Source organism: Kogia breviceps, chromosome 1 (assembly GCF_026419965.1).
Source record: "Kogia breviceps isolate mKogBre1 chromosome 1, mKogBre1 haplotype 1, whole genome shotgun sequence".
NCBI lineage: Eukaryota > Metazoa > Chordata > Mammalia > Artiodactyla > Physeteridae > Kogia > Kogia breviceps.
The window spans coordinates 113817578-113841797 of NC_081310.1; the positions used below are offsets into that span (position 1 = coordinate 113817578).

Here is a 24220-nt window from a genome sequence, read left to right on the forward strand (position 1 = left end):
AAATGACTAGACATGAAAAAAGAGTGACTCATAGTTAAGAGAAAACGCAATCAATAGAAATTGAGCCTGATATAACCTAAAAGTTGGAATTAGCAAATAAGGACTATTAATGAACGAGCAGTTACTAAAAACATGTTCAAGGGCTTATTGGGAAGTACAGTCACAATGAACAAACAGATAGGAATATCTCAAAAGAAAAATTATAAATAAAAGTAATTTCTGCAACCAAAAAGTACAATATCTGAAATGAAAAATTCATTGTTTATGAGCAGATTGCTAATAACTGAAGAAAGTGTCAATAAACATTGAAGGTAAATCAACAGAAATAATCCAGACTGAATACAGAGAAAAAATGTTTTTTTTAGAAAAAGGAACAAAAGCCTGAAAACTGTGGAACAATATCAATCTGTCTAATAATGTATACTTAGAGGAATAAAAAGGGGCAGAAAAAATTTTTGAAGATATAACTGCCGAAAACTTCCCAAACTTGATGAAAGACATAAACTTATAGATCCAAAAAGCTCAGCAAACCCCAAGCAGGAAAAAATACAAATAAATCACACTTAGGCACATCAAAATCAAACTGCTGAAAACCAATGACAAGGAGAAAATCTTGAAGGCAGCCAGCAGAAGAACAAGAAAAAGAAAGAAAGAAACATTATAAGAGAATTAAGGATAACTGTTTGTCAGAAATAATGGAGGCCAGGAAACAATGGAATGACATCTTTAAATTCTTTGTACTATCATGAAGAAACAACTGCTTCAGACATGGCCCTTGTGATGTTTTATATATAGACACTGTTGACTAAGGGGTTTATATATCAGATGTTCAACTAATTGAAGTACATGCACGCTGTCTCTAGAAGTGCTCCAACTCAATGGGATTGAGTGTACCATTTGCTAGGAAAGCTAAAAGTCTTGTTTTTAAATTTTTGTTTATTGTTTTATTTTGCTCAACTTCTACCAATGATAAGACACTAAAAATTTCAGATGAAATCTTACCTTTTTTTGTCAAATTTTTCCATACATTCTAGAGGCTGAATGAACTGAAGAACTTCATCCCATTGACCATCAAGGATTAGCTGCCTATATAAAGAAAAATCCACACATGCTATCAAATTTGTGCTACACTAATTAAAAGCAGAAGAGATGACAAGATAGCATTAGAACTTCACAAAGCAGGTAATGAGAATAACATTTTACTTGGTTTTTCAACCACTATAATAAACTTCTTTACAACTTATGTGTAACAACATACGCTATATGAGAAGAATTTTTGAATCTGCACCCACTCCTCATTCTAAAATATGGTTTTTTTTACCTATGTAAAAACATTGAACTAAGTGTAAAAGTTTCTTTATTTCCCCACTAATCTTATAAAGTTATTCTGTATTATTTAGGGGCCAGTGTGTTGGTATGTTCCAGTCTCACTAAGTCATTGGTTCTCAACTAGGTGTAGTTTTGCCCCCTGGAGAAATCTGGCACTGTCTGGGGACATTTTTGGTTGTCACAACTAGGGTGTGACTGGCATCTTCAGGGTATAGGTCAGAAGTGCTGCTAAACACCCTACAATGCACAGGAAAACCCCCACACTCACACAACAAAGAACAATCTGGCCCAAAATGTTAACAGTACTGAGGTTGAAAACGCTGTTCTAAACCGAATTCAACATCTTTGAGGCATTTAACACTAGAGTTTATATTCTGAGAATGAAAATAGTAATGAATAATATCATATTTCATCTTACTTAAGTAGTCTATGGGAACTTCTAAAAGTTATAAGGCATTCAGGTTACTGTTCTTCTCTCATAAAAGTAATTTCCCTATTTATGCTTTTTTAGAACAGAAAATTTAAAAATAGGCAGGAAGTTTTCCGGTGTGGAGCCAGGGAGGATGGGCGTTTAGGCTGCGCCGACCCCTCAGGCCCCCTCCAGGAGACGTTCGGAACCCAGGACATATCGGGATTAAGGAGATACGAGGTGCCGCTGGAGGCTGAGGAGGAGATCTACTGGGGCTGTTTCTACTTTTTCCCCTGGCTGCGCATGTGGCTGAGGGAGTGTACCCTCGGGAGCAGAAGCTGGAGCCACTGTGGGGCCTGATGAGCTACATGTCAAGCGGACTGGGCACTGCTCCCCAGCGCTCCGGTCGCAGCCTCCCCCGCCGCAGCCCCACTGCCACTGCCCAGCCAGCCGGTGCATTAAAGATTTAAACCAAAAAAAAAAAAAAAAAAGGCAGGAAGATCTACAAAGGAGTGCCAACTTTTGATTCAACAAAGAATGAATATTAATAAAAAGCAATCACGATATGTAGCATAATCATTTTATAAAGGGACATTTTATTTCATTTTTTAAAGGTTTTTTAAAATTTATTTGTTTTATTTATTTATTTTTGGCTGCATTGTGTCTTTGTTGCTGTGCACAGGCTTTCCCTAGTTACGGTGAGCGGGGCCTACTCTTTCGTTGCAGTGCGCGGGCTTCCACTGCAGTGGCTTCTCTTGTTGCAGAGCACGGGCTCTAAGAGCACGGGCTTCAGGAGTTGTGGCTCATGGGCTCTGGAGCACAGGCTCAGTAGTTGTGGAGCACGGGCTTAGTTGCTCCGTGGCATGTGGGATCTTCCCGGACCAGGGCTGGAACCCGTGTCCCCTGCATTGGCAGGCGGATTCTTAACCACTGCGCCACCAGGGAAGCCCTAAAGGGACATTTTGTGTGTGTGTGTGTGCAGTACGCAGGCCTCTCACTGTTGTGGCCTCTCCCATTGCGGAGCACAGGCTCCGGACGCGCTGGCTCAGCGGCCATGGCTCACGGGACCAGCCACTCTGTGGCATGTGGGATCTTCTCAGACTGGGGCACGAACCCGTGTCCCCTGCATTGGCAGGCAGACTCTCAACCACTGTGCCACCAGGGAAGCCCCTAAAGGGACATTTTAATATTTCAAAAGTAGGAAGGACACAATTTCAAAGGCCGGTAGCCCTTTAAGATGAATACATTTAGTTTAATGAAAAACTTACTATCCTGTAATTTCACCTAAGACCAGTAAAACTTCATAACAAACCATCTGGTTTCTGCAGGGGGATATCTGAGAGCCACTGCTAAATTCCAGAAGTAGCAATGACAGAGCCCAAAGGATACTGCCTCAGTACTGGTTCCTGACTATATCGTTGACTAAGCTCCCTGGGGCTGAATGACATTCATAATATCAAATACAGGGAAGTGCAATGAGTTTAAATAAACTCTCCTAATATAATAAAGCTTTTTTAAAAGTTCCTTCTTCATGAGTTAGAAACATTTCATTTCTTAAGGCTTTCCTAGTCACAAAATGCTACATATCCAAGAATCTGTACTCCTTACCAAGGACATTTGGTATCACATAAGCACAGAATACATTTCTGCCTGGAAATTTGGGTTTTTCTTTTTCTATCCAATTCAAGGAAGGATATATTTAGCTTTCCATTTTGGCAAACATGTTAACTCCCTTTTGCTCTGTAATTCCACTTCCAAGAATCTTGTTTTAAGGGAATAATTCAAGATACAGAAATAGTTACATGTATGAAGGATGCTCAGTAGAGCATGTATTTAAGAAAAACTGCAAACAATTTAATTGTCTAAAAATAGGGGAATCATTAGGAAATTAAGTAACTCGAAAATTTTCAAAGCATAAATTTGTAATCACACAGAGAATTCTTATAATGTTAACGGATAAAGCAGGATGCAAAATTCTAAATGTGAGGCTTTCCTGGGCGCAGTGGTTGAGAGTCCACCTGCCAATGCAGGGGACGCGGGTTCATGCCCCTGTCCGGGAGGATCACACGTGCTGAGGAGCGGCTGGGCCCGTGGGCCATGGCCACTGAGCCTGCGTGTCCGGAGCCTGTGCTCCGCAACGGGGGAGGCCACAACAGTGAGAGGTCCGTGTACCGCAAAAAAAAAAAAAAAAAAAAAAATTCTAAATGCGACAGAATTGGTTTTTTTCAATATGCACAGAAAATTATCAGTAGTATGTGTGAATGGTGGGCTGATTTTTCTTCTTTATTTTTCTATATTTTCTACAAAGAATATGTTTATATAACGAGTATGTTTTACTTCTATAGCATAAAAAAATGGTATTTCAGAAATATTTTTTGAACTTTACAGAGTCTCTGATTTCTTAATCAAATATCTTTTATGATGATGCCAAACACAATAGAATGGTGACTCTTTTTATGAATCTCTGGATCTTACTCCTGAAAACATTCTACAGAAAACTTTGTTTTGTAAACGTTCTTTATAAAAATAAACATTTAAAAAACTATACTTTGTCTTTTCATGATTACAAAGGTCTATCTATACTGTACCTATTATCTTATTAATACTTAACATTTCTTGGAATGAGCTACAAACCTCACAGTGCTAATGAAATCATACCTCAGGAAAAGCATATCATCTGAAAATAGGCCATTTATGACTCCACTTTCCTTCTCAAGGGCCAACATACTAATGTGAAGCTTCTTTGAATTCAAGAAGTCTAAAATTAGCTTAATGATTTCAACCTCTTTTACATTCACTGTTTCTTCAGCCGTCATGTTGATAACCTAAATATTAAAACAAAAACAAAAATTAGTTCTACTATTTCTAAGCAATATTAACTATCTGGAAACTACACATAACAAGTTTCTTGGAAATATTTAATACAGTTATTCTAAGTGAAACTAATGTAATATTTGTCAAAACCAAGTCATTGTTTAAGGTGTGATATAGGAATGGCTATGATTTTAAGTCCTTATCTTTGAGAGATACACAATGGAATTACAGATTGATATGAAGTTTGTTATTTGCTTCAAAATAATACAAGAAGAAGCATGTGGGAGGAAGTAAAGATAAAACAATAATCACGACCATTAAAGTAGGATAATGGGTAAACGGAGGTTCATTATATTCGCTACGGTCTAAATGTTAACGTCCTCCCAAAATTCATATTTTGAAATCCTAACCCCTAAAGTGATGGTATTAGGAGGTGGGGCTTTGGGAGGTGATTAGGTAATGAGGGCAGATTGGGATTAGTGCCCTTATAAAAGAGACCACAGGTACTTCCCTAGCAGTCCAGTGGTTAAGACACTGTGCTTCCACTGCAGGGGGCACAGGTTCGATCCCTGGGTCGGGGAACTAAGATCCCACATGCCGCGCGGCTTGGCCAAATTAAAAAAAATTTTTTAATAATAATCATACGCTGCGATCTATTGAACGTCAGCCCTCGACACAAGGGTTTGTCGCTCCCGCCCCCGCCGCCGCCACGGTGGCGGCGGCGGGGCCCCGGGGGTGGGGGCTCGGCGTCCGTTTCTTCCTTCCTCCCTCCGTCGCTCTCCGGACTCTCCCACCTAGCACCCCGCGGGCGGCATCCTCGGCCGGGTCACCCTCGGCGGCTGCCCACTGTCCGCGCGATGGGAGCGGAGGCGGGTCTCACATGTTTCCGGACAGGCCCGTCCCACCGGAGGAAAAGGGGTGCGAGAGGGAAGGGGGCGCCCCTCGCGGCGCCCCCTGGCCTCGGCGCGCCACGCCTCCTCCCCACCCCGCCGTGGGCCTCGCCCACAGGCTGGGATGGGGAAAGGGGGAGGCGGGTGCGGACCGAGAGGCGGGGGACGTCGCAATGAGGGCCCCGTGGGCCCCTTTCCCGGGGGGCCGTGGCCGGAGGGGCGGCGGCACACGCGTGCCACCGAACGTGCCCGCGTCTGGGTCCTCCGCCACCCTCTGCGCAGGGGGTGGGCCAGGGTTCCCGGCCGCTCGCGACCCTTGCGCTCTTCCTAAAAAAATCATCATCATCATCAAAAATGAAAGAGACCCCAGAAAGCTAGTTAAACCCTCTCTGGGAGGATAAAATGTGAACTCAGCAGTCTGCAACCGGGAAGAGGGCTCTCACCAGAACGGAACTATGCTAGCACCCTTATCTCAGACTTCCAGCCATCTATTGCAGAACTGTGAGCAATAAATTAATGCTATAAATAAACCACCTAGTCTATGGTATTCTGTTACAGCACCCCAAATGAACTAAGACAATATTATTCTGTCTACTCCTACATATGTTTAAAATTTGCCATAATAAAGAATATTTTAAAAAGTCACTAATAACCAAACCATGTTTAGCTATGCCCTATACACTAATTCAATAAGCACTTCTTGTCTTTTCTCTGTGATAGACACTGTCCTGTAGTCAGGACACACTGGCTCTGTCCTTAAGAAACTTATAGAGTGTAGCAGCAACACGTAAAATGTTGTACCCTATACTTTGGAACCAAACAAAACAAGGTTGGTTAAAATGTGCAACTTTAAGTCATTGGTACTACCAACCTAAACATCAGTGATATTTCAGCTCTCTCAATTCCCTTCTCTCACCTGTAAGTCTACAGTGATACAATTGAGCACACAGGTTAATTCATCAAGAACTAGAACTAGGAGGAATTCTGAAGATCATTAGATCAACATTCTCTTTTGCGGTACGCGGGCCTCTCACTGTTGTTGCCTCTCCCGTTGCTGAGCACAGGCTCCAGACACACAGGCTCAGCGGCCATGGCTCACGGGCCTAGCCGCTCCGCAGCACGTGGGATCTTCCCAGACCGGGGCACGAACCTGTGTCCCCTGCATCGGCAGGTGGACTCTCAACCACTGTGCCACCAGGGAAGCCCAACATTCTCATTTTAAAGATAAGGCCACACAAGTTAAATGGCCTAAGTTGCTGCAGTTTTCAGATGTTCATGCTGAGAGCAGTACAAAAGACTACCAAGCTAAGCGGACTAGCTGAAAACAAACCTCATCAGATGAAACAGACTGCAAGTGTATCTTTCTCACAGGACCAATTATCTTCTTACAGAACCTATTTTTAACCAAATTCACAGAAACATAAACATATGCATGTATGCACATGGGTTTATTTTTTGTCTATTATTTTGACAATTTATTTCTTCATAATGAGAAATACAAACATCTAGCAGACTAGAATGTTCATCAGATGAATACATTTTCTCTCTTAGGTGGAGAAGGTGATAGAGTAAACAAGGGACAGAGCATGGAAAAATAATTATGATTCAAATATTTAATGACATCAAACTAAGCTAATCTCATACATCCATCTCCACAATAAGGACATGCCTACCTCAGGAAACAGACAACTCACAAATCTCTCTCCCCCAACAGGCCAGCCACCCAATTCCTCATGCTTTGGGTTTCCCTTTGCTATCTTCTGAGCTGACCACCCTTCTGTTCATAGACTTTGTCCAAAAGACTTTGTACAATAAAATTAATGATATTTCCATTCAGTAAATTCTGATCATATTTCAGAACTGTCTCTGAGATTAGCAATTTTAGCATTCTCCACATCTTCAGATAATTCTTACTAGAAAAGAACGGCTTTTGCTAATTTAACTCTCAGAAAAATAATTGTCAACTCCCCTCAAATCTTAGAGGGCACTTCACTTAAATCACCATATACCAATCACACAACTTAATACAGAACTGAGACTATAATTTCCTAATGTTCAATACATCCAATGATATTAAACATTTTATGGGCCTCATATTATTCAACATTCAGTCTAATACTAAGTAACTCTGGAGTTACTACAAATCTATGGCAATAGTCCCACAAGTTTCATGCTGCTACCATTTCTGATCAATAAAGCCTAAGAGAAAGAGAAGTAGTATATTCTTACCAATACGTATTTTACACTGACTTTATATCTAGATGTTGAATAGGTACAAAAAATGTATCTTAATTACCCCAGAATTATTCAGGGTTTTAAAAAATTCATTTAAAAAGATAAATTTTAATACTATACTGTAGAATTCCCAGTAGAAAAGTATGATATTTTAATCACCCAACCCAGAATTTTAACTCTTATAAACTTTACTGTTGCCGGATACAACATAAAACATAGACATATAACATAATGACTATATCTTAGAATTATTCTTTTCTAACCCACCCTGTGTTACTGAAACATTTGTAGAGGCTCCCAAAATCCTAGCTATATAATTTAGAAATTAGATATGTATATATTTTTAAATATAACATAAAAGCATGATTCATGAACATTCTTTAATCTCCTTAAACTATTAATCACTACAAAGCTAGAATTTTTTGCTAATTCAGAGGAGGAGAATTCAATAATAAATGCCTCTTCCCCTCGCCTCAGGGGGACTACAAATCAGTAAGATTTAACTAGCTTAGGAACCACTAAAATTATTTTTTAATGAGATGTACAGTATATAATAGGTGTTATAAATTAACACTTATTAACTTAAGCAAAAAAATCAATGAAGAAATGTCTCTAAAAAAGTACAGAGTAGATGCTTTTGTTTGCAACTGTCCTTTAATCTGACTATTTAGCCAAAGTCAGCCTTGATAACATCTTAGGTAGACCTGCCAGCCCATGGTACATGTGAACAATTATTCATCAGGCACAATTTATATAGGACCAGCAATAAAGTGTATTCCACTGAAAACAGAAAACAAAATGGGGGAGGAGGAATCAGAGTGTTTCAGTATTTCCAAATTAAATGATAGATTTACTGAAAAAAAAAAAATCACAGAAACATGAACGCTATGAATTTTCCTTTAAGAAATAAATGTTGGGCTTCCCTGGTGGCGCAGTGGTTGAGAATCCGCCTGCCGATGCAGGGGACACGGGTTCGTGCCCCGGTCCGGGAAGATCCCACATGCCGTGGAGCGGGTGGGCCCGTGAGCCATGGCCGCTGAGCCTGTGCGTCCGGAGCCTATGTTCCGCAACGGGAGAGGCCACAACAGTGAGAGGCCCGTTTACCGCAAAAAAAAAAAAAAAAAAAAGAAAGAAATGTTTACTTATATCCAATATCTGGACTAAGTGAGGTAAGGAAACAAGAGTTTTCTTCAAAAATAAATATATCTGGAAACCAGCTGGAAAGTGGTTAGTATTTTAGTACTAATATACTATTAACACCTACGGAAATTAAATTCCAGACGGTGTCTCTATATGGACTCCTGCTGATTACTATCTTAGGGAATCAAGATTAGAAGAATGTATTAGAGGGCAAGAAATAAAATTATTTTTAGAAATCTAAGATTAAAGGTAAAATGTTAACAACAGATAAGAAAAAAAAGAATGGTAATAGAAATATATTGACTTTTATGTATATTTCCATACATAGATGTGGAAAAAGTTTCATGAAAAATATATCAGTGTAGCTTTCTAGCCAAATATAAATAGATATTTAAATGTTCCTTTGCAATGAGGTTCTTCTTCTACTTACTTATAATACAAATTAAACAGGAAGAAAAATGCACAAGCCTGAATGATTCAGAAGCATAGGCTGAGAACAATTCAGAAGCATAAGATTAAGGGAATTAAGGCACAGCCACTAAATATTTTATAATCAAGAAAAAAGTGCATAAAAAGGCTCCATTAATCCCCATCTCCATCCTAAACAATAAACACCACTTTCTTTACCTTCCAAGAATTACAGAGTGCCTAATGCTGAACAATAGTCCTTTACCATTCCAGTTTACAGGCAAAAATGCAGATAAGGAAATGAAGTACTATGAAGCTTTTTCATAAAATATCAAACTGCAACATAAGACTATGGTACTTCTTCCTTAAAAAAAGAAAGAAAAAAAGGTGAGAAAAAACTTGCTATTATCTCTTTAATAAAACAGCATTCCAAAAACTTATGTTGCTGCCAGATCATTTAATTGTAAATATCTGGTCCTTCAGGAATATAAATGTGACATTGCAAGACACAATTTCTATGGGCCTCAATTTTTTCATACATAAAATAAGAGGGTTAGTTTGGCTAATTTCTATGATTTCCCTTCAACTTTTATAATTTGTTTTAACTCACATTTCAGTAACAGGAAGTATATATTCTTAGGGGGAAATAGCAAGTCTGGAATAATCAGAAGTCTCTGATCCTTAGGTCAGTTTAATAAGAAGAAAGAAAATAGATTTGTTTTAGATCATTTAAGTAAACAAACAAAAGAAAAGCCCTTCTAACTGCAAGGCTCTGTCACGTCTGCTAATCGGCTAACATGGATGCACCGTGTGTCCCTTCTTACTGTTGACAGCTGTTCTCTATTCATCAATTATTTTAATTTACCTTCTGGAACTGTGAATGATTTTTGGTGTGAAGAACAAATTATGTTTAAAGCAGGTGCAGCTTTATATAGCTATAAAAAGAAGAATCAATTAACATAAACAATATGTTGTGTATATGCATAAAATATCTCTGGAAAAAGACACAAGAAATTGATTAAAATGGTTGCCTCCAAAAGGGAAAACTGGATAATAAAGAATAGAAATGGAAGAAGACTTTTCATTGTATACCCTTTTGTACCTTGTCAATTTTGTACCATGTACAATTATTACCTATTCCAAAAAATTGAAATATTATACATGAAACATAAGTAATGAATTTCCAGTTGCAAAAAACTGGAAAGAACTAGAAATATAATGAATATAATGTATTCATTATGTATATAATGAAGCAATAACATTTCAGAGTGATTTGTATTTCTTTTATAACCTGAGACCTCTTCTCAGATTGTATTCAAATATTATTTCAATCCTTATGAGATTAAAGTATTTGAATTATTTGCATATTCGAACCCACAAGTATTTTTAAAACATATTTAATTACTAAAGTACTAAAAATGTACAGGATAAGCAGACACAGGCCATGTAATTGAGTCACATAAAAACCAGAAAAGGTAAAAAACAGAAAAGGTGGACTTCCCTGGTGGTGCAGTGGTTAAGAATCTGCCTGCCAATGCAGGGGAAACAAACGGGTTCGAGCCCTGGTCCGCGAAGATTCCACATGCCGCGGAGCAACTAAGCCCATTTACCACAACTACTGAGCCTGCCCACCTACAACCTGTGCTCCGCAACGAGAGAAGCCACCACAATGGGAAGCCTGTGCACCACAACGAAGAGTAGCCCCCATTCGCGGCAACTAGACAAAGCCCACGCGCAGCAACAAAGACCCAAAACAGCCAAAAATAAAAATAAATAAATAAATTTATTTGTTTAAAAAACAGAAAAGAGGGCTTCCCTGGTGGCGCTGTGGTTGAGAGTCCGCCTGCCAATGCAGGGGACACGGGTTCGTGCCCCGGTCCGGGAAGATCCCACATGCCGCGGGAGCTGCTAGGCCCGTGAGCCATGGCTGCTGAGCCTGCGCATCCGGAGCCTGTGCTCTGCAACGGGAGAGGCCCACGTACCGCAAAAAAACAGAAAAGATAAATTTTAAAACTGCTAAATTTGGAACAAAAAATGTAAAATGTAAATCTTCCATTTAACAGAAGTTGCCATAAAAAGTTAAAAGACAAGGGACAAACAAGGACCAAATACAACATATATAAACAGCTAAGTGATTACCATCTAGAACATAAAAATAGCATCTTCAGGGCTTCCCTGGTGGCGCAGTGGTTGAGAATCCGCCTGCCGATGCAGGAGACACGGGTTCGTGCCCTGGTCCGGGAAGATCCCACATGCCGCAGAGCAACTAAGCCCGTGAGCCATGGCCGCTAGGCCTGTGCGTCCGGAGCCTGTGCCCCGCAACGGGAGAGGCCACAACAGTGAGAGGCCCGCATACCGCAAAAAAAAAAAAAAAAAATAGCATCTTCAAATCAAAATTCCAGTTGAACAATAATCAAAAAATCCAGACAATTCACAGAACTACAAATAACCAAAGAATTTATGAGATGTTCAACTTCACTAGTAATATTAAAGATACCATTTATGGAAAAATTAAAAAGACCTGATAATATACAGTGTTGGCAAGGGTGTAAATGCCCCTTCATACACTGTGTTAAGAATATAAATTGGGACAGACTTTTTTTTTTTTTTTTTTTGCCTGTGTTGGGTCTTTGTTGCTGAACAGAGGCTTTCTCTAGTTGCCACGAGTGGGGGCTACTCTTCATTGTGGTGCGCAGGCTTCTCATTGCAGTAGTTTCTCTTATTGCAGAGCACAGGCTCTAGGCACACAGGCTTCAGTAGTTGCAGCACGCGGGCTCAGCAGTTGGGGCATGCAGGCTCAGCAGTTATGGCTCGCAGGCTCTAGAGCACAGGCTCAGTAGTTGTGGCACACAGGCTTAGTTGCTTGGCGGCATGTGGGATCTTCCCAAGCCAGGGATTAAACCCATGTCCCCTGCACTGGCAGGCAAATTCTTAACCACTGTGCCAACAGCAAAGTCCTGGGACAGACATTTTGAAAGAGAATTTGACAGCATGAAATTTTCATCTATGAAAATTTTAAATGCATATACTCTTTGACTCACCGATTCCAATTCTATTTCTAGGAACCTATTCTGCAAAAATACTTGCAAATATATATAAAGATACATATACAAAGACGTTCCTTAAGATTTGCTCGTAATAGAGAAAAACTAGAAATAAACTGAGCTCTCATCAATAGAATTGTTAAATTATGGTAAATTCACACTATAGAATGCGAATGCAGTGATGTTGATCTACTGTACCTTAACAATAAAAAGGCACATCACAGAACAATACAGCTATCAGTAAATATTTGCTGAATGGATGAATATAAATAGGCCTATTTATCTTTTTTAAAAGGGAGGGCATAATATCTCTGTGTCTAAATAAATAACAAAGAGAGGACTGGAGGGATACTCATCAAATGGTTCAGAGTGGTTACCTCTGAAGAGAGGAATGAGATTGAATATAGGGCGGAGAACTAGGAAGGGAAGGGGGTTGAAGGGAGTTTTTTTACTCTTTATCATTTGTATTATCTGAATGGTTTACAACCAATATACAGTCATGCATTACTTGTACATTTATAAATACATTTCTAATATAAATAAAATTTTACACAGAAAAAACTGTGAAAATTTTTTAAAAATTATAGAATTAGATCTCTCAAAAGTTCTCTTCTATATCAAGGTACCAGGTAGAATGGAATCCCAAAGATAGGATCAACTGCTACATTTACAATGCAAAAACTATTGGGTACAAAAACTATTCTAGGATCTTTACTTATATTGTTTAATTGATCTTTATATCAATCTTACGAGATTGGCAATTTCATCCCCATTTCACAGATGAAGATACTAAGCTTTGTAAGGTTAAAAAATTAGCCCAGTATTTATATTAAGGCTGAATATCTCACTAGCAGCTGAATACTTCTTTCAGAAGTGTGTCAGGACATGAATCCTGATATCAACATCCCTGTCAACACCATCCAGGAAATCTCTTAAAAGTACCTGAGGGAACCTATTTAATTGTGTAACAAAACAAAGGGGCAAAGAGGAAGAAAAAATATATATATTTAGATTAACTTTTAGATGAATTTTTCATTAGTTCCTTAAACATCAGGGCTGCCTTATCTTGACAGTCAGGCAAGAAATTGCCTCCTCCTCCTCAATTCCTACCCTAAGCTTTGTAACAATGAAAATTAGAATTTCTGACTGTGAAAGAGTAAAAGAAATAACAGACATAGAGGAGAGGCAAAGAGAGACAGAGAGATAGAAATAGGAAGGGACAGAAGGAAGGAAGGAAAAAATACAGTAGACAAAGGTTAAAACCCTAGGACAAGATTGGAACCATAAGTTGACCCGATTCTAAAGCTCTTCCTACTGTATCACACTGATTCCCAAGAAAGGGAAGGGCATCAATACTTTACAAAAACAAGGAAAAACATAAAATGGATAGAGTCATCTAAATATGACAAAATGAAAAACCTTCATTTTACTGAAATAATATATAAAAATTATTCCAACAGAGGTCCATAGTTCTATGATTCTTCAAATTATTTTTCTATTAAACAATGTTAATAGGGTGGGTAAACAAGCTAGAAGTCTACATTAATAACAATCTAACCAGACTTTTAAACATACCCTTTTAGCTAGAGACAAAATTATTAGCTCAACTGTGTCAGAAACTAAAATGAAATTAAAGATTTTTTAGTTTAAAAGATCTCTCCAGGTCCAATAAAATATACTTCCTAATCCTACTTGATAAACCACACTTAATTTTTTTTTTTTAAGATAGAGGATGTTCGTTTGTTTGTTTGTTTATGTATTTATGTATTGGCTGCACTGGGGCTTCGTTGCTGTGTGGTCTTTCTCTAGTTGCGGCGAGCGGGGGCTACTCTTCGTCATGGTACGCGGGCTTCTCATTGCGGTGGCTTCCCTGGTTGCGGAGTATAGGCTCTAGGCACGTGGGCTTCAGCAGTTCTGGCTCACGGGCTCTAGAGTGCAGGCTCAGTAGTTGTGGTGCACAGGCTCAGTTGCTCCATGGCAGGTGGGATCTTCCCTGATCAGGGCTCGAACCCTTGTCTCCTGCATTGGCAGGTGAATTCTTAACCACTGTGCCACCAGGGAAGTCCCAAAGGAGTTTTAAATAGTTTATTCCTTAAATTATCACAGCATCTTATGGTAAACATTCAAGTGTTTATTAAGCAAAATTTCAACCTATAAAAACACATGTAAATAAGAAATGTAGAATTGTTTTAAGATTAATATTTGTACCAAAAACTTTAATTTTAGACTCTAATCACAAATTAATGCTACATCAACTAAGATCAAAGTGAATATTCATATAAATTCATATAGTATTCTTTATTTGCTTATTTGTTTGTGTTTTTACCTTATCTGTGGTAAAAGGTATGCTTTATCTAAGAACGCAATTTAACCTTTCATTATATGATAAAACCTCTAGTATAGTCTTCTGTCACACCTAAAGCCAAGGTACCAAAAGAGTGCTTTGTAAAATAGATTAAAATTATCCTTTATGTTCTTTTTTTACTCCCACACTTTTTTGTTTTCAACAAGAAAAGCAGAACTTAAGATATTTGAGTATGCTTCAAAACTGAACTACATAAAAAATGGTTTGTCAGTAAGTATAGGACTATATCTATTATATAGCAGTACATTCAGAAACATAAGAAAATGTACTGAACCAAGAGTCACAAAAACTTGAAAGCGTACTAAAAATAACACAAATTATACAAGTATTAACTATAGAAGGAAGTACAACAGAGTATATACTATATAATTACCCATTGAAGTTTTCCATCCTTAGCTTTTCTACTTCCTTAGCATTTATAAACTTATCATAGAATTGAGTTGGAAGGTACCTCTGTCCACTCTCTAATTTAGTACAGAATATCTGAACACTTAACTCTGAGAGATGGTCTGCCAACCTCTACATAAATGCCTTCAATAACAGAAAATTTCTATACCCCCCAAGGCACCTATGGAAGACAGTCTCTAAGGTGCTCACCAGTAAGACCACTAGTGTTTTTACATCCTTTTGTAGTCCCTGGCCCTTAAGTGCAGACTGGATTTACTGACTCACTTGTACCCAAGTGCAGAGTGGAAGTGTTGGGATGTCATTTCCAAGATTTATAAAGAGATGGTAGCATCCATCCTGAGGGCAGGTATGTGCCCTCTCTCAGACTGCTCACTCTGGGAAGCCAGCTGCCACGTCATGAGGCAAAGTTGTGGAAAGGTCCAAGTAACAAAGAACTGAGGGAAGCCTTCAGTCAACAGCCTGTAAAGAGCAGAAGTCCTCAGTCCAACAAGGAACAGAGGTCCAGGTCAGGTCACTGAGCTTGGAAGGAGATCATCCCCAAGTCGAGTTTTCACGTGAGACCACAGCCCCTGTAAGAAACCTGACTGCAACCTCAAGAGAGACCTAAAGTCAGAGCCTCCCAGCTGGGATATTGGGACCCTCAGAAACAGTGAGATAAATATTTGCTATTTTAAGCCACTTAGTTTTGGGGTAATTTGTTACTCAGCAATAGATAATACAGAATTCCTTCAATTTTTTCTCAAGTATAAAAAGGCATTTTGTTTTGTTTTCTAATATTGAATTAAAATCTACTTTAATCTAGGTATGTCTTGGGGTCAGCATAATAAAAATTTGTTACATTAAAAACTTTTACACATTTGAATATGACAATCATCAGGTCTATTTCCCTACTTCCTTCAACCATTCTTCACATACCTTCCAGATCTCCTACAATTCTAGTCATTCTCCTCTGAACATTTGTTAATCTCTCTCTTTAAAACATCTGAAATAGAACACAATACTCCAGGTATGGTCTGGTCAACAACTGTACACAGTGAAATTAACAATTCCCATTATGTGGGTACTATACAATGAACACACCTAGACACACCTAAAGTTGCTTTACATCATCTAGTTGTGAGATACTGTTTTTTGCACTTCCCAGAATTTCATTTCAAAAGCTTTTCCTAAAGTTGGAAAGAAGACCAACCCAATTCTATTTCCAAGCTCTCAAAATAATGTAAACAACAAAACAGCAAAATTTACAAAAATTTGCAAACAATATATACAGTAAGGGGTTAATATTCAAAATATGCAAAGAACTCATACATCTCAACATCAAAAAACAAACCACCTGATTCCTGATTAAAAAATGGGTAGAGAATCTGAACAGACATTTTTCCAAAGACATACAGATGGCCAAAGGGCACATGAAAAGATGTTCAACATCACTAATCGTCAGGGAAATACAAATCCAAACCACAATGAGATATTATTACCTCACACATGTCATAATGGCTATTATTGAAAAAGACAACAAGTAACAAGTGCTGGTGAGGACGTGGAACCCTCAGGGACTGTAGGTGAGAATGTAAATTGGTGCAGCCACTATGGAAAACAGTACAGAGATTCCTCAAAAAATTAAAAATAGAACTACCATAGGACCCAGTAATTCCACTCCTGGATATTTATCTGAAGAAAATGAAGACATTAATTAGAAAAGATATATGCACCCCTATGTTCACTGCAGCATTATTTACAAAAGCCAAGATATGGAAGCAACCTAAGTGTCCATCAGTAGATGAACTGAGAAAGAAGATGTGGGGTGTGTGTGTGTATAAATATACACACACACACACACACACACACACACACACATATATGCACAATGGAATATTACTCAGCCATAAAAAAGAATGAAGTCTTGTCATGGATGGACCTACAGGGTATTATGCTAAGTGAAATAAGTCAGACAGAGAGAGGTAAATACTGTATGATTTCACTTACACGTGGAATATAAAAAACATAAAACAGAAACAATTATACAGAGAACAATCAGGTGGTTGCCAGAGGGGAAAGGTGTTGGGGGAGAAAAGAACTGGTGAGGGAAATTAAGAGGTACAAAGTTCCAGTTCTGAAATAAATGAGTCATGGGTATAAAATGTATAGTGTGAGGAATATAGTCAATAACTATGTAGTATCTTTGTAGGGTGACATATTGTAACTAGACTTATCATGGTGATCATTTTGAAATGTATAGAAATATCAAATCACTATGTTATATAACAGGAACTAACACAGTCTTCAATAATTATACTTCAAAAACAAACTCATAGAAAAAAGAGACCAGATTTGTGGTTACAAGAGGTAAGGAGCAGGGGAAGGGAGAACTGGATGAAAGCTGTCAAAAGGTACAAACTTCCAGTTATAAGATAAGCAAGTACTAGGAATGTAATGTACTACATGATGAAAATAATTAACACTGCTGTATATTATACAGGAAAGTTGTTGAGAGTAAATCCTAAGAGTTCTCATCACAAGGGAAAAAACATTTTTTTCTATTTTTTAAATTTTGTATCTATATGAGATGATGAATGTTTACTAAACTTGCTGTGATAATTACTTCATAATGTATGTAAGTCAAATTATTATGCTATATACCTTAAACTTATCCAGTGCTATATGTCAATCATATATCAATAAAACTGAAAGAAAATAGATAAATAAATAAACAGGAAAAAATGTTAAACCAAAATGGACATTAAGGCACCAATTTTAGCTCAGTTCTATAAAGCTTTCTCAAAGATTTTATGTAAGTTCCATTTTCTTTTTCAATAGATCAACAAAAGTCACAAAACATGGCACTTAATCATAGAAACTCATTGATTTCACAGAATTCATTATTTAAATCAAATATATCAACTATAAATAGTATAAAAATTTTATGTCCTTTTTCATGTAGTACTCTTTCTCTATAAAACAGAGTGTTGACTTGTGAAATGGGATCAACCTCCTAGTAGAGTGGCAAGCATGTGATTGGTGCAATATAAATTTATCCCCTTTAGAACTCATAAGGGCATTGTCTGTAGGGTTGCTAATAGCATGCTATGGAAGAGCTACTGTGCTACAGATAAAGTATAAAAATTTACTCTGGAAAAAGTTTACCTTGTTTTTGGGGGTTTTTTTTTACCTTGTTTTTAAAAAAAATTTTAGGTGTAATTTTGAAACACTGGGAATCCTGATTAGATCAATTATGTTAAAGATGCCACATGGAGAGACTCCTACTTGTGGTAACATGTTTGAAGTAAGTATTCATTTAAAAATACTTGTGTCTATTACGTGCTGGCACGATGCTGCATCCCTGGGATACAATGATTGAGTTACTATGGTGAACAAGAAGATAAAACAGAAAACAAGGGCTTCTAAGGGAGGGTGTGGTGTTTTGTAAGGTATCTTTTTACACAAACAAAAACAAACTCAAAATAAAAAGGAAGAAAAATCAGCTGAAATATGTAAGCTTTGACTATTCAATGAAATGGTCTCAAAATTAAATGGAAAAAAAAAAGTATTCTCAGACATGGGTCAGCACTGGATTTATAACCTGAAGACCTGGATTAAAGTTTTCTGTATAAAAATAATATACATAAAATATAAAGTAAAGAGTATCATAAAAAATTACAAATAAAATGCCATGGAAGTTCTGAGGTATCTTGCTAAGAATGGGTCTGAAGGATTGCTAATATCCTAACATGCAGAGATGGGAAGGGAAAAAGTACTAACATTTATTGTGCATCCACTATGTCAGATCCTGTGCTAAATACTCCCATCCATCATCTATATAACACTCACAACTCTCCAGTTTCATTTTACAGATGATTACACTAATACTCTGAGATGTCAGTTGTCTAAGGTCACACTGCAAACAGTGCAGAAGCAAGAATGGGACGACTGGGTCTAAAATCCTGTGACCTTTCCATTATAACATTCTAACATATACGGGGTGAAAACAAAGAGAATAGTTAGGATTCAAGGAATCTTGAGGCTAATGTCAAAGTTTTAGAAAACGGAATTCAACTTATTTCCTGTCCTGTGTAGTGATTTGTCATTTATTAGCTGAGTAAGTCTAAGGCAATGCTTCTTCAACTTTTCTCCATAAGGACAGAAGAAACTGAACCCATCCCCACAGAGCCCATAAGCATAAAATTTCTTTGAAGTCTTTGAATTTTACCTAGAAATTAGTGTGAATATTACATTCTCCATATATCTTCTGTTTAATATAAAAACACTGTTTTTTATCCAACTCTTCAAGTGAAACTGATGACAACTCCATTAGTGTGTGCCATGTTCTGTGATGACAGATTTATCTCTTGGCACATTGCAGCTTATCACTATTACTCATATTTGAAAAGCAAAGGTCAGGGGGGATAAAGTAAGCTATTTCTTGATTATTCAAGAACCAATGATGCACACTGAGGATTATTTAACACCAAATGAAACTCAAGTAAGAGTTATTGGCCATAGCCTTATTTTCTAAAATATGAGAACACCCTACTGAAAGCAGGAAAGCAATCCTGACCCACATATAGGGAGGAAACACCCTTTTCTCCACGTTACCACAGTAATAAAGAACCTCTGCCACGAAGTAAAGACGCATCTTAATAGTTTCCATGAGCCTTTTTAAGGCCACTGTAAGAAATAAGGTCCTGGACCTAGAAATGCTAAATAGATCATGCAGAAAATTTTAATTAGCCATGTCAATGCTCCATTCTGTTAAAAGGTAATCAACAGATGCCTTAAATTTTTTTCCAAAGTGCTTTCAAATACTTTATTTTGTTCAACTTCAGAGCTCATTCCCAGACTAATACAATAGCAAGTACTACCATCTGGAAATTAAGTCAATAGTAGGGTAAGTAGCTCTTCCAAGATTGCAATCAGTAGCAAAGGGAAACTTAAATCCTAGAAATCTGATTTCCAGCTTACTGAGCTACTGAGGAAAACTGTATCTTTTCATACTTATTTTGCAGCATATATCAAAGCATATCACACACTATTTAGTAAGTAACTAACTGATAAAACTCAATTTCACCAACAGAAAAAGAGGCTGAACACAATTATGTAACTAGGAACATAAGATAGTACCCCTGCTCTCTTATGATACATTCCTAGTACTGACTTTAAAAAAGAAAAAGACAAGAATTAGGAAGAGGGAGGGGGGGAAGGAAAAGAGGTTAAAATTCCTTCACAAAAAATTACATATCCATAATGGCATCAAATTCAAGTGTTTGTGTGTGTGTTTTTCCCCTAACAATATACTGTTATGGCTTAATTGGTTGGTCACTAAAATAATTTTTCTTTCCAGTGTGGAAGCAATCTACCCACTGAAACCTAAGGTAAAACTGTTCATTAGTTTCCTCCTAAATGAGACCAAAGAATATGTCATATAAAGGAAAATGGGCTCTTAGGCGTTTCTCCTTTCGAGTAAAATTTCAAGGCAACACGTAACACTGGAGACAAAAAAAATTCTACTTGGATTTACAGTGAAGAAAAGGTTTATAGCATATTAAAGCCTACATGTTAATCTCTGTGCCATTAACTTCTTGAAGCATTCTAAGAAGTCCGCAGCACAGGGAGGGAAATAAGTGTTAGGATCACAACCAATTAATGTGGGTGGAACAAAGACTTCTCCCTTCATTATGCAGAGAGAACCAAGTTGCCAAAAACGCTCTGCTCAGATACCATGCGTGGTTACTGACTGCACCTCTGGGCACAGAAAAGAAAAAAATCAAATGCTGGTCAAAGGCGCCCCTACCTGCCCCCGCCCCTTTCGTCCAAGGCCTCGCGCCAGAGCTGCAGCCCCAATCTCTTTCTCCCCAACATAAGAAAGCAGCTTAACCCTAAGAGTTCTACAAGCTCCCGTTCCCGTGTCTCCTACGCAGACGCCCCCGGGGCACCGGTCCAACCCGAGTTCCAAACCCAGTCGCTGCCCCCCTCCGGGACCCCGCCCAGACCCCTAAAGCCCTGCTGCCACTGGCGTCAGAAAGGCCAAACCCGGCCCCCGCGGGGCTGCCCCAGCCCCGCAGCGCTCTCCCCTCCTCCCGGCCAAAGGCGTGCCCAGAAAGGGACGCGAGCGCGTCGCTCGGCTGTCGCTCGGGCTCGGCAGAGGGGCGAGGAAGGAAGAATCAGAGCAGTCAGCCGCCCTCCCGCCCCGCAGCAGCAGCGAGGTGGGCACCAACCCTGCACTGGCTTACTGCTCAGGGGCGGGCGGTGCCAGGGCTAGGGCCGTCGCTCGGCCCCCGGAGCCGGGTTGGCAGCGAGAGAAAGGTGTGGTTCAGGAGCGGCGGCTTCCCGTCGGGGCCTGGCCCCCATCCGTCGGCGCCGGGGCCTCACCCACGACCCCAGTCGCCACCCAGTCAGCACCCAAGCCGACCCAAGACACTTCTCCAGGGCCACGAACGCCGCCCTTGGGGGTCGCCACGGTCGCAACCCTGTCAAGTGGTGACAGGCGTTGACGGGTGACCATGGCAACCCGAGGTGTGCAGCGCGGCCCGACACCGCCTCCGCCTCCCGAAGTCGCTCACCTGAGGGCTCCGGGACGAGCCCGGAGAAACCGTGGAGGAGAAAGAGGCGTGGAGGCCGGAGGACGGGGCCCCCAAGCGGCGGGCTCTGGGCTGGAAAGGGAGTGTGAGGGCGGCGGTCTGGGCTCGGCGTCAATCCATCAGCTCGTCAGTCTGCTGTTCCTCCAGTCTCCCCCTCCCGGGCCGGCGACCGTCCGCTCAGCCTCTCACACACTGCGGTTGTCAAGTGGCGCTGCAGCCTAGCACCAGCCCCGAGCCGCAGCCAATCGCCGCGCTTCCCCGAGGCGCCTCAGGACCCCGCCGAGCGGGGCGGCCAGGCAGGTGCCTGCGTCGAAGGGAGAGTTGGCTGGGCGGACGCCAGCCCGGGGCACGGTGGGGACTGGTCTGGTGGACCGGCTCCCCGCTAGCGCTCCAAGGACCATCTGGACGCGAAGGAAAAGCCGGCTCGGCGACTGCGTGAGAGGCCAGCAGCCGGCACGCAGACCCTTTGGTGGCTGGTGACCCCGCGTCCCTAAATAGGGCGGAGGGGGTTGTCTCCTCCGAATCGAGAGTCGTCTGTGCTTTAGAAGTGACTCTTAGGACTCCTCCCTGTTGATCTATTAATAAGGGATAGCGAAATAAATCTCGCCGCCTTCTCCTCTCTCTGCTTTTCCAGGTCCCACTTCCTTCCTGAAGACTCCAGCAGTTTAATTCCCCCTTCTTGATGCTTGAAGTATTTTTGTTATTTAACACTTAACACATTCACTGTTTTCCATCACCCGTTTTGGTTGTAAGCCCCATGACAGCAAACCTCACTAGTTCCCACCCTATCGGTGCAGCAGCATTCCACAAATATACCTGATGCGCAACCGAGCTGAATTAAGCGTTCAGGGGTAAAACCATGTAGAGCTAACGAAAGAATACAGGACACAAACCTGTAAGAACTTGGTCCTCACAAAGGCTAAAAGCCAAGAGTAAGTGGGGCCTCCCAAAGTGAGAGAAATGTGGCAAAAGGGACTGGTAATAAACATCAGAAACATTTCTGGAAAGGAAGAATTTGACCCAATTCAAGATAAAAGAAGCTATAGCTTGAGGAAAATGTTCTAAGAAAAATATTTACAAATTGATGGAAAACAATTCAAGCACAGAAGCTTAACTGCAAAACTTAAATTGCCTAGCCCTGATTAACTCCTGGAAGAAAGTCTTCATTAAGAACGCTCTCAGTGATAAGTGATGGAAAAATAAATGTAAACACAAGATAATGTTACCCAGGGTCTTGATGTTAAAAACAGCAACAACAACAAAAACTTTACAGAACGTATAAAATGAAAAAGTGAGCAAGTATATCTTGGAAATAAATAGTCTGTTGATTATTTTACCAGTATAGTTTACCTGACAACTCGCTTGTCAATCTTGATTCTCAAACAATAGCAGTTACAAGAACCAGCATCACTTAAATCTTCAACTAAATCTAGAAACAGTTACTAATCAGGAACAATCTGAAAAACATTTGACCACCTAATAGGGGCAGAGTGCTATAAAAAGGAAGAACCTGACCTTCTGGCACTAGATTGGTTTTGGTGTTCACTACTACAAAACAAAATGCTTTGCCTATATTCTCATTTAAGCCTCACAATCTCCCTTAAAGTGCCTGTTAATTATTACCATTTTAGAGACTAAGGGAAATAAATCACCTAAGGTCAAACAGCTGATAGGTAGCAGAGCCAAGATTCTAACCATTCTGAATCTTAAAACCTTCTTTATCTACTCCACCTCACTGTGTAATAACTGGAAATTTTAGTTTGAAGAAAATGGACTTTATTCTGACAAGGCAGAGGGAATAAGAGGTCTTATTCATGTTTATATCCCTCATGCCCTAGGGCATAGTGTTATTTGCATCTATGTTTTCAGTAAATAGTAATCAGAATTATTGGAAGCAGACGCACAACCATTATATTTCCAGAAAAGGGGGATGGGAGGAGGAAAAGAACCAGGCACTGAAATACAAGACATCTGGTACATCTTATCACTTGTACACTGATAAATGCATTGACTATGTATTTGCTTCCTAATGTAACATCAAGTTTTACACTACAACCTTAATAGCTGTTAGTCTAAGATATCACCTTTCCTTCTACACTCAGCCACACTGGTTAAGATTAGATCTTCTTGTCTTTCACTCTAGTTGCTGCAAAGCAGCGAATTGTTCAGAAAGGACAAGGCTTTCTTAGATGAAGGGCTGTCCTCACATCCTGAGGTACTGCCTCAATCACTCACCAAATATTTAGAGTGCCTGCTCTGGATCAGTAACTAGGCTAGGTATCATTTGAAAATGCAGGTTCTAACTTGACGGAATGATTCATGGTGCCTTGTGACTCAAATAAGCCTATAGGCTAAGGTGGGCCCGTTTTAATCTGATTCTCAAATCTCACTTCCAAAAGGGAGAATAAAAGTTTTTGGTGTTTCCCCAAAAGTAGAAGGAAGCTGGGTACAAACCTAAGTAAGGAAATCTTGCCTCAAGTTGTTCAGGGGAAGATCAGTGGGTATAAGGGAATTTGTTTTAAAAGCTCCACTCTCATTAGAATGCATACTCATAAATATACACACCAAAGAGCTGTGTGCTTCAGAGCCAGCAGTGCTCTGGC

The 24220-nt window shown here is 39.6% G+C and overlaps 1 protein-coding gene across 1 annotated transcript in view; it reads right to left on the reverse strand.

Moving 5' to 3' along the window:
- Window positions 1-22390, reverse strand: part of WDR47 (WD repeat domain 47) — a 57819-nt gene extending 35429 nt beyond the window's left edge. The window contains exons 1-3 of the mRNA XM_059078581.2: window positions 21600-22390; window positions 4397-4563; window positions 1003-1086 (exon numbers count right to left, since the gene is read on the reverse strand). Coding sequence (XP_058934564.1) covers window positions 1003-1086; window positions 4397-4554 — 242 coding nt within the window. The 5' untranslated portion in view covers window positions 4555-4563; window positions 21600-22390. The remainder of the gene's footprint in view (window positions 1-1002; window positions 1087-4396; window positions 4564-21599) is intronic.
- Between the last annotated feature and the right edge of the window lie 1830 nt (window positions 22391-24220).